The sequence below is a fragment of the Lipotes vexillifer genome, unplaced genomic scaffold (assembly GCF_000442215.2).
Source record: "Lipotes vexillifer unplaced genomic scaffold, Lipotes_vexillifer_v1.1 scaffold591, whole genome shotgun sequence".
NCBI classification, from domain to species: Eukaryota; Metazoa; Chordata; class Mammalia; order Artiodactyla; family Lipotidae; genus Lipotes; species Lipotes vexillifer.
Genome location: NW_006791954.1, coordinates 196279 through 207564, shown reverse-complemented (window position 1 = coordinate 207564; position 11286 = coordinate 196279). Strand labels below are relative to the sequence as shown.

Below are 11286 nucleotides of genomic sequence, written 5' to 3'. Positions count from 1 at the left end.
TGCTGATGGGTTAGATGTGGGGAACAAGAGAGGTGTCAGAAATGATCCCAAGTTTCAGTCAAGAACCACAGGGTAGAAGGAGCATTTGCCTGACACTTTCAGTGATAAGAGCTCACTATTCCTGAGGCAACTTACTCATTGGTTCAACCCAGCATTTGAGACCATTTAAAAAGAAACCATTTTCTTTGACTGACAAAGATAAAATGCTTTAGAAGCTTACCTAGCATTTTGCTTACATAAGGCTCAATGTCCACATCCTGCAGATGTTGATAAGTGTGTGCATGATAGAGACGGAGTGTGGAATCCAAACGAATGGAGACCCACACGCCATCACCCACCCAGGCAAGCTGCCGCACTTGGCTCTCCTTCCTGGGGTGTGCATCAAATGATTTCTAGAAAAGATCGTTCAATCACAATGTTACTTTATTATGTAGGAGTTCGTGTTTAAAAACTGTGCAAATCTGCACAATCATTTGGCAGACTATATATTAAAAGAGGAGCCTAAATATGTTTACTCTTATATACACAATTGCTATTATCCTGGACTGCAAAACAAAACGAAGAAGCACTAAAGGATGCTGGATTTCAGCGCTGTGTAGGATATCAACTTATGAAAGCAATGCTGACACATCCATTCTATGTAACAGCATTCAACAAAAAGATTGAATTTAACCTCAGGATTTTGTATTGTTACAGAGCAATACACAAAATAAGATCCTGCTTAAAATTAAACAGAAAGGAACTTACAATGCTGTATGTGTGTGTATAGGTATCCGCATGTAAGGAATACATCTAAAAAATAAATGCCAAATGGAACTTCTAGGGTTGGGAACAGGATTTGGGACAGAACTGGGAGAGACCTTTCATCTTAAAAATTCCCTACTGTTTTTCTTTTCTTAAACAATTAGAATAAATTTATGTATTGTGGTAAAACTTTAAGAAAACAATGCTAATGCTAAGAGGTTTTTGTTTTTACAACAAATTCCCACTGCAATATTATTCCTCAGTCTGTGACACGTATACGGATTTGCCTGGATACACACTGAGTAGTGGGGGAGACTTGAGGGTCCTGCTCTCAGACCACCTCTACATAACTAAACATTTCAAGAGCCATGTATTCAAATAATACATGTATGCATCTACGGATACTCAGACACACATTTAGTCGCCCACGTGTGAATCCTCCTTCCTTTTTAAAAAACCACTTCCCCTACTCATAGTCAAAAGCAGAAGGAGAAGTAAAGTAACACAGAAAGCTGAGAATTCATCCAAAATATCACCGGAGTACCCCAAACACGCAGATTCAGATAACAATTTCTAAAGAAGAAAATAATTAAGTCTTAGGGTCTTCAGGTAATACAAATTCAGTTAAGTACAGAAAACATGGGCTAACTTGCCTCTATTTTCATGGCCTTTGGCTGAACCACATAAATTTTGTTCCTATAGCCACACCAAACTTTGTCATGTACCACAGTCATGCATCGGATGGAATGGTGAGGTCGTCCAAGATCTAACAAGTGATAGTTTGACAAATCCCACTGCCCGTCTTTAAAATAAGAAACAGATGATTAGTTTATGCACACTACCTTTTACTCAATTTTAATTCAAGAAACATTCTATTTGGGTGTGTAATTAAATTTATTGATGAAGCATCCCCCGGATACCATGTATTCAGTGTATATTTACAGAGATTGAGTTCTTTTGTTCTATAAACTGCAAAGTTGGAAGAGACCTCAAAGGTCATGTGGTTCAACCTGTCACCCAGTACCTGGACCCCCATGCTCTCAACAGCAGTGATGTGATAAATCCGTTATAAGTTACCTGTTTATAATAATATTTTAAGAATTAGAATGGATTTAAGGTTATTTTGGGGATAATACTGCTCTCGCTCACTTGCATTTTGATATATCTTCTTGGGTAGAAGTCAAGGGCAATGCATTGCTAACACTTTAGGAATTATGCATACTATAATTTTAGTGATGACAGAAATACATACAAAGGAGAACCAACCACTGTAAGCTTGCTTTGCTTGAACAATTTCAGTGAAAGAAAACATACTACCTCACAAAGCAGCTGTTCCATTGTAAGAAAGCTATAATTGTCTTAAAAATATTCCCCATAAAAAAAAAAAATATTCCCCATACCTAGCTAAAGTCTGCCTGCCTTCTTGTATGTAACCACTCATTAATCTATAGCTTTGCCTAATGGAAACACAGAGTAAATCCAGTCCCACTTCATTGCTACTGCCCTGTCTTCTCCTTTCAAAATCAAGCACACCACAGTTTATGGAACCTTCATCCTAACTCCGCTTTGTCCAGATCCATTTAATGTCGATCTACTAGAGTGGAGCAGGATTATCACCAGCCCTGCTCTGGACTCTAATTTCTATGAGGCTTAGGATGTTAACTCGTATTGAGTTTGATATCACTCTTCAGACATATCTCCTCCATCTACTCTTCTGAACCCAAAAGTAGGACTTTACATGTATCCTTAGTAAATGTATTTTGTTTATCTTGTTCAATATAATTTTGGATTCAGTTTACCAAAATATTTATTATTCCATTTTTTCTAGGTTCTTCTACTCACTAGTTGAGTGACCATGAACAAGTGACTAAAATACTCTGTGCCTCAGTTTCCTCATCTATAAAGTGAGGATGACAATAGAATTTTCTTCTTTAAGTTGCTGTGAGGATTAAACTCAGATAGTCTATAAAAGGGCCTGAACAAGGTGAAACGGAGGCCTCTAAATTTTGTTATGGTGTCATTAACCAGCAACCTCTAGCACCTGCGTATCATCTACCTCACATTTCTTGAGGCCCCAAAGGACATGAGACTTTGGGAAAAGCCTTGTGAAAATCTGAATTTAGTGGATCTACGTTTTTATAATATTTCCCTGATCTACCATTCTAGTAGGTAGGAAATGAAATATCACTTTTGTTTGATACATGTACCAAGGAGTTACACACTCAATTCCCTTCATTTAATTCACTCAAGGCAGTTTTCTGACACCACCACCCTTCTGTGTGCAGATGGTAGAAACACTGGTTTAAAGGGGAAGAATATAAAGAACGTAACATGAAAATGATTAAACCTTACGCAATTAAAAATTCTTTTTAAAAACATTCCAAATGTAAGTGGTTGCAAATTATTTTTAAAATACTGGGCAAGAAAACATATCCTCTCACTAAATTTCTCCTAACTGAATAAGTATGTGAGTGAAAAACAAATACCTCCATTGCACATTATATAAGAGGACCACGAGGACTATTTGCTCATTATGGTAAACAGGTTTTCACCGAGGTATACTATTAATGTATGTCTGCAGGCCAAGAACTCACATACTCACTGATGTCATATACGGTTAGTATTCAGTTTAAACCTTTATTCTTTCTCCTATTAAGTACGATTTCTTTAAAACATAAGGAGCCAATCTGCTTGAAAATGCTCTTGCAAAGCAACAAATTAGCACACATGTTATATATTCATAACAACTCACCAACTCCTCTGTGAAAGATTGCAAGGGTACCATCAGCCAGGGCCACTAACACAATTCCTTTCACGTGTCTGCAAACAGGAATGGGGATTTTAGAACTTTCCATCTGGGAATACGGAAGACACTGCATGCTACTGAGCTAGTTCAGAGTTTCTCAGAAGACCAGTCTGTGATGTATTAGGAGCTTACACGAGAACCTAAATGAACATCATTCTTTTCTTCACTGAGAAAGTCTTGCTCTGAAAATGTCAGCTCAACTAAATAAAAAGCATGTGTGGTGACTCAGTTGTTTCACCTTCCAGCCCAAGTTCCTCCTCTCATCACAGACTACCAACAAAAGGTCCACAGACCAGAGACACACACCCCAAGTAGAACTAACAGAGTCAGCTCTGTGGACCTAACAGACAAACTGACTTTTGATAGTCAACATACAGAAAAGGACTAGTAAATCAATGCCCCAATCAACACATTCACAAAGTATAAAGAATACTCTAAAACAAATATAAATTAACGGGGTTTAATTGGTTTTCTCCCCCAAAGTACTAAAGAACTCTCAGTATGGTGAGGAATCAACCTGGCAAGTTTTCTCTTATACTTAAAGTTCTCCGGTTTATTTCCTAGTTAGAGTTTCAATCTCACTCATAAAGAGGGTTACAAGGAAATATGGATACTGATTTAGTCATGAAGCACATGTTAACTTTAATAGTCTTAGAATCTAGTTTATACCAAAATACATATTTTTGAATGGAAGAATTTCTAAAATAAAACTTACACAATACTGAGAATCGAATCTTTAAGCTTAATAGAATGGAGACATTTCCTCCACTGGGCTACAGATGAATGGACATACAAACTGCAAGAACAAAATCAAGACTGGTAAGGCATAGGGAACATCAAGTAGTTGTTTATATCTAATAATGAACACAAAGTTCTTCCAGAAGGAAAGAAGAGTAACATAAAAATTTTAGGAAAAAACAATAATGAGAGTAAGGGTAGGCCTAAAGCAGAGAAATAAGCTGCTTAAGCAAACAGAAACATACAAAGAATGAAAAGCCAGAACTAACTGCATGGTTAGTTAGTTTCAGGTTACCCCATACTTCAGAATCCTTGGCTATAAACCTTTAAAAAAAAAATAATCTTACTTTTCTACTATACTGAGCTTTCTGATGACAGAGTGGTTTGTATCAGGGAGTGGCAAACTAAGGCCCATAGGCCAAATCTAGCCATCTACCTGTCTTAGTACAGTTTGTAAACTAAAAACGGTCTTTACGTTTTTAAATGGCTGGAAAAAAATCAAAAGGAGAGTATTTCATGACATATGAGACATATGAAATTCAGTGTTCATAAGTTTTATTATTATTGGAACACAGCCACACCAGTTCACTTCAATGTAGTGGCTGCCTTTGCACCACAACAGCATAGTTGAGAAGTTGCTACAAAGATCATCAAAGATCAAGTGGCTATCAAAGATCACGAAACCTAACATATTTCTTATGTGACCCTTCATAGAAAAAGTGTGCCGAACCTTCATTTTGTAGTATGAGACCTTTATGGAAAAGATGTACTAGTGATCCTGTTTAACCTTAGGAAAAGCACAAGTTTGTAAGACTCCCCACACTACCACAAAGTCCTATAATGTTTGTTATCAACTCCTAAGCTTTCAGATTCTGATTTGTCCTGGTTTTCCTAGAAGTTATGTTTACAATTGGGTCCTCCTGAAGCCAAAGAGATTGTTTAATGCTTGATATTCCCTGAACACACTCTAGCTTATATAAACCTTTTGTTGTTCAGGATCTCCTACTTCTAGATCACCCAGATTCTAAAGTTTTATTTACCTCTTTTTCCAAGAATATTATATAAAAGGAACATCCTGTGACAAACATATGGTTTACCATTCAGAACCAATGCAAGTCAAAGTCCAGTTTATGAGGTAGTTGGAACATGACCTCAAAATTGTGTGTATATAAAATTCTTTGCTTTAATAAGCACTTTGTGTTTATATTTGTATGTACCACATTTTAGTTATCTTCTGATTTCAAAAGCAAAAATGAAAGACTAAAGATTTCTAATATTAAAAGAGCTGGTACCTACCAGCCATTCTGAGCTCCAAGCCACATAGTTGGTAAAAGGCTACTCATTTTCTGGGCTTCCTCTCTCATCAGGTCTTGTTCATTTTGTAATACTGATATTTGATCTTTATATGCATCTGAGTCATTACTGGAAAAGGTGAGACAAAGGAAAAAAATCTGAATATGTTTAGCTACAGTTTTCAGGGACTGATCATTTCTATATTTTAGTTTACAGTTTAAAAAAAAATCAAAAACTCGAACACTAAATTTCAGTAAAGCCGAAGTTAAGTGCTTATAGTAAACATTTCAAAAAGAGAGAGAGAGAAAGAAAGAAAGAAAGAAAGAAAAGAAAGGAAAGAAAGAGAAGAAGAGAGAGAGAGGGAGGGAAGGAGGGAGGGAGAAAGCAGAGAAGGAAGGAAGACAGGCAAGGCAATGAGGTGCAGGGGGGAGGGAGAGATAAGAAAGAAATGAAAGAAATATAAATACATATATTTCAGCAATTGTTCCAGAAGTAACATCAAGATACTAGGAAGCTCAAGGTACAGAGAACAGAGTTAAGACACAGTGATGAAATATAGCAGTGAATATCCAGACTATAGTTTAGGTTCTCCCTTACAGTTATTTTGAATTTTATGAGTTTCTTCTGTGGGGAGAGAAAGAGGAGAGATAGTTTGTTTAAAAACCACACACATACACACACACACACGAGGGTGAATTATAAAGAATTTGCTAAAATTAATTAATAAGCTGAAACATGCTTGTATATACAATCTACCCCCAAACCTTCATTCTTTGGACTGTCAGAGGACATTTAGAAAAAAAAAAAAAAAAAAAAACATAACTGGGATATCAAATTCAAGACAAACAAATCAGTAAGTCCAAAAAGATAACTTTATTCTTAAATTAACAATTAAATGTTAAGAGACACCTGGTTGCTCTATTCACTAAGAGGAAGAATATTAAATTGTAAAAAAGACTCCAGTTTTGATAGACTCCCATCAGCTTTCTATAAGGCCTAGAGAAGGCAAGAAAGAAAATTAAAGAATTTGCTAAATGGGCCTTATTTTCAAAGGAAGAGTCTAAAACAAATTGTTTTCTGGGCTTCCCTGGTGGCGCAGTGGTTGAGAGTCCGCCTGCCGATGCAGGGGACATGGGTTCGTGCCCTGGTCCGGGAGGATCCCGCGTGTCGTGGAGCGGCTGGGCCCGTGAGCCATGGCCACTGAGCCTGCGGGTCCGGAGCCTGTGCTCCGCAACAGGAGAGGCCACAGCAGTGAGAGGCTCGCGTACCGCAAAAAAAAAATAAAAAGGTCATTGAAACCCACATGGGAAAGTTAAATTTAAATGGCCAATTTCACTGACAGAGTGGGTATGAGAGTAGGAGAAGGGATTAAAATGGCAGAGAGTTATTAACAGAATAGAAGACAGTGAGTACAACAATTAACAAAAAATCATACCAAAAGAGAAAATGACTGGGAAGATTTTGACTAATATACCTTATAAGCAAGATTTTTTTAAGTTGGAAGGAATAGAGAACAAATGGGGGAAAAAATATGTCTAGAGAGAACGCAATGGAAGGAAAAGATGAAGACATAGTTGGAATAAGTAATAACATCTAAATCTGCCACAACAATGTCAAATAGTAGGAATATTTTGACTGCTTGAAATCATTTTGGTTCCTTTTATGTGTGCACTTATCTGGTTCCCTAAATTGTTAACCCGTTTGTATACCTTGACTGATATACTGGTGAGAGGTCTTCTGGGATTTGAACTCCCAAAGGATCTGTAAAAACATGCTCTGTGTACACGCCAGTCTGGGAGATATCCACGGTATCTTCAGCTGACCCTGCATTGCCTTCTGTAGCTTCAGTTGCTTCTTCTGCTGTTGGAACATTTTCATCAACCTCACTATTTTCTGTTTCCTTTTCTACAAAATAAATAAAACATGCTAACGATCCTAAGTTTGAGCTTTTCTTCCAATAATTTCCCCCCACACAAACCCCCACTATAGAATTCCACTCTGCTACTCCCTTTTCCTCCACACTATATAATAAGGCTGAGGATTCTTGATTTCATTTAACATGCATCACTGGATCTTCTTTCAAGCTCTTTCATCCTTGTTACTTTAAGGTCTAAGTTAAGTCCATAATGAGGCAACTGGGACAGTCTCAGACTCTATACAGATGGTATCTAAGGAGGACAGACATACCTGGTGGTTTTTCTATCACTGGAGATGTTCCATTGGTACTAGGGGAAGTGGCAGCAGCTGTCACACCTTCTGTAGAACAACCAACCACCGTGATGCCTCCCAACAGGCTGTCTGTCTCGGCTGAGCTATTGCTTGTCATGCTTCCACATAAAGATGCTTTGTCTACCTGTCCAGATTCTGAAAGCTCTTCTCCTGCGGGGTAGTCTGTTTCTCGTGCTCCTGAAAAACAAGATAAACCTTCGTTTAATAGCTCAGTAAACTCCTATAAATAGCATTTTCTCCATTAAGGCAACAATAGGTTTGAAATAAGAGTGCAGGTGAGACAAAGACCTATTCAAATACACTGCCAGGATGGTAACTAAATTTTATTTAAACTAATTTAAACTCAATTCACAATTTGAGAAAGTAGCTTAAAAAATTAAGATAATACTTCTATTAATGCAAGCACAAGTAAACCTGAAAATGTCAGAAATGACATTTCTGTTCTCAATATCTGAGCTCTTAAGCAGCCACCTAATGAAATTAAAAACAATGAAATCTAGGGCTTCCCTGGTGGTGCAGTGGTTGAGAATCTGCCTGCCAATGCGGGGGACACAGGTTCGAGCCCTGGTTTGGGAGGATCCCACGTGCTGCGGAGCAACTGGGCCCGTGAGCCACAACTACTGAGCCTGCACATCTGGAGCCTGTGCTCCACAACAGGAGAGGCCGCGACAGTGAGAGGCCCGCGAACCACGATGAAGAGTGGCCCCCGCTTGCCACAACTGGAGAAAGCCCTCACGCAGAAACGAAGACCCAACGCAGCCAAATAAATAAATAAATAAAATAAAAAAACAAAAACAAAAACAATGAAATCTAATTATATCTGACAAGGTAGCAAAAAATTTTTTTAAATTATCTCTATTACTATTTGAAATATGAACTTCCACCACTATTAAAAATTAACACAGGACTTCCCTGGTGGCACAGTGGCTAAGAATCCACCTGCCAATGCAGGGGACATGGGTTCGATCCCTGGTCCGGGAAGATCCCACATGCCATGGAGCAGCTAAGTCCGTGAGCCACAACTACTGAGCCTGTGCTCTAGAGCCTGCGAGCCACAACTACTGAGCCCGAGTGCCACAACTACTGAAGTCCGGGTGCCTAGAGTCTGTGCTCCGTAACAAGAGAAGCCGCCGCAACGAGAAGCCCACGCACCACAACGAAGAGTAGCCCCCCGCTTGCCACCAACTAGAGAAAGCCCACGTGCAGCAACGAAGACCCAACGCAGCCATAAATAAACAAACAAATAAATAAAATTAATACAGCCTAGGTATATACAGTGCCTTAAGATATTACTAATGCATTTAAAAACTAAGCATTTACCATAAAAAAATAAATCTCTTCAGTTCTCTTTATTTAGAAAGCTGTTTTTATTCCTATCACATTACAAAAAATTTTTTGTAGTAAAATATACATATATACTACACAAAATTTGCCATTTTGACCATTTTAAGTGTACAATTCAGTGGCATTAATTACATTCACAATGTTGTACAGCCATCACAGCTATGTCCAAAACTTTTCTGTCACCCCACATAGAAAATCTGTACCAATTAAACAATAACTCTCTGCTCCCTGAGCCCCTACCACTGGTAATCTCTAATTTAATTCTGTCTTTATGAATTTGCCTAGTCTAGATAGCTCATGTAAGAGGAATCATACAATATTTGTGTCTGAGTTGTTTCCAAGGTTAATCCATGTTATGGCATGTATCAATATCTCATTCCTTTATATGGCTGAATAATATTCCACTGTGTAGACATAACATCAACCTCTTTAATTTTTTTTCTTGGGGGGCTGCACCGTGTGGCATGTGGGATCTTAGTTTCCCGACCAGGGATGGAACCCATGCCCCCTGCAGTGGAAGCACGTAGTCCTAACCACTGGATCGCCAGGGAATTCCCTTTAATTTTTAAACCAATGTTTTAACATCACATAATATTTAATACACAACTTTAGAAGGCCTTCCCTTACTATTCAATCTAAATAGCCCCTTGCCCTCTGCCACCCACTTATCTTCTCAAATTTCCATTGTTTTATTTTCTTCACAGTATCTGAAAATATCTTTGTTAGTCATTTGTTTCCAGTTTATTTTTGGTCTTCACCAACTAGAGAATAAACTCCATGAGAGAGTGGTACATAACTATCTCCAGTAACCAGTCGGTTCTTGCCAGTAAGGAGCTGTGGACGGTGGGAAGAGAGGAGCAGGGTACTCTTACCTGGTACACTTGCTATACACAGAACATGAGAGTTGCAAACAGTGAAACTATCTAGGATGTTGCCTGGTTGGACAGCATCAATAATGATAACTTTTGTAGCTGACTGAGTGCTGGTACAGATCCAGACTAGACTGGATAATTCTTCTTGATTTTTTAACTCCTTCTGCTGCTCCTGCATAGGCAAAGTAAGGAAAATGAATGTTTAAAATGAGACGCATGTGTAAATATCCATATGGCTGTGCTACTACACTAAAGGACAATACTATTTCAAGTTTATTTCCAGATTATTTGGAAGGCTGAAAGTATAACCACCTTTCAACAATAATTAGTAGACTAAGAACTAGCAGTTAAAGCAGGTCAGTGTTAAAGCTGTTCTATATCTTGACTGTGATGATTGCTACATAGATGCATACCTTTGTCAAAACTCTTTGAACTGTATCCATTTAGAGCGTACATTTTACTGTATGTAAAATATACTCCAGTAAAACTGATTTAAAAGAGAGAGAGGGGGGATGAGGAGTAAGCAAGGGCATAGTAACCCCAATTAGAGGTTGGACCCAGAAGTAAGTTTGAGACCAAAGAGCTAAGTGATTAGTCTCAGAAACTGGGTCAAATGCTAGTGCAAGCACTTACCTTAAGTTCCTGATCTAACTTGTCTAAACTGCTCTGAGATGCACTTCGCTGTTCACTGCCTTCTGCATCCAAACCAGCAACATCCTTGTAAAAGACACTCGCTCCAACCACAGAGCCACCGTCTCTGGTCTTCCCACCTGACAAACTGACTCCAACAGCACACCACAGCTTTTTTGGGTTAAAAAAAGATGGTATTAAGTCACTTTCTCTCTAAAAATGTTTACAACTTTTCACATTTCTTTAAAAGATCTAATGATTACAAACAGAGGGCTCTAAAAATATTCAAAGTATTCCAGTCTAAAACTACAAAATGAACAATAACCTTGCCCACGAAAGTAGAATTTAAACTTTTTTGGTTTTAGGAAAAAATCCACCAAGATTTTAAGCAATATTACCATTAACTTCAAAATTAATTTACCTTCATTGATGTATCTTTTTCATCTAGAGGTCTGAGATAGACAGGTACAGGTAAATTTTTCATCTTATTTTCCCCTTGTCCATTGGTTACCTAATAATTGGGGAGGGGAGAAAAAGACACACTGGGTAAGCCTCATCAAAAGTGAACTTACAGGGCTTCCCTGGTGGCGCAGTGCTTGAGAGTCCGCCTGCCGATGCAGGAGACGCGGG

The 11286-nt window shown here is 38.2% G+C and overlaps 1 protein-coding gene across 1 annotated transcript in view; it reads right to left on the bottom strand.

Moving 5' to 3' along the window:
• The window catches only part of SPAG9 (sperm associated antigen 9), a 143918-nt gene that overhangs the window by 10366 nt on the left and 122266 nt on the right, over positions 1–11286 (bottom strand). Inside the window, exons 18-27 of the mRNA XM_007465223.1 lie at positions 11078–11167; positions 10660–10827; positions 10027–10198; positions 7769–7987; positions 7291–7486; positions 5585–5710; positions 4266–4346; positions 3497–3564; positions 1398–1546; positions 221–392 (exon numbers count right to left, since the gene is read on the bottom strand). Of these exons, the coding sequence (XP_007465285.1) occupies positions 221–392; positions 1398–1546; positions 3497–3564; positions 4266–4346; positions 5585–5710; positions 7291–7486; positions 7769–7987; positions 10027–10198; positions 10660–10827; positions 11078–11167 (1441 nt within the window). The remainder of the gene's footprint in view (positions 1–220; positions 393–1397; positions 1547–3496; positions 3565–4265; positions 4347–5584; positions 5711–7290; positions 7487–7768; positions 7988–10026; positions 10199–10659; positions 10828–11077; positions 11168–11286) is intronic.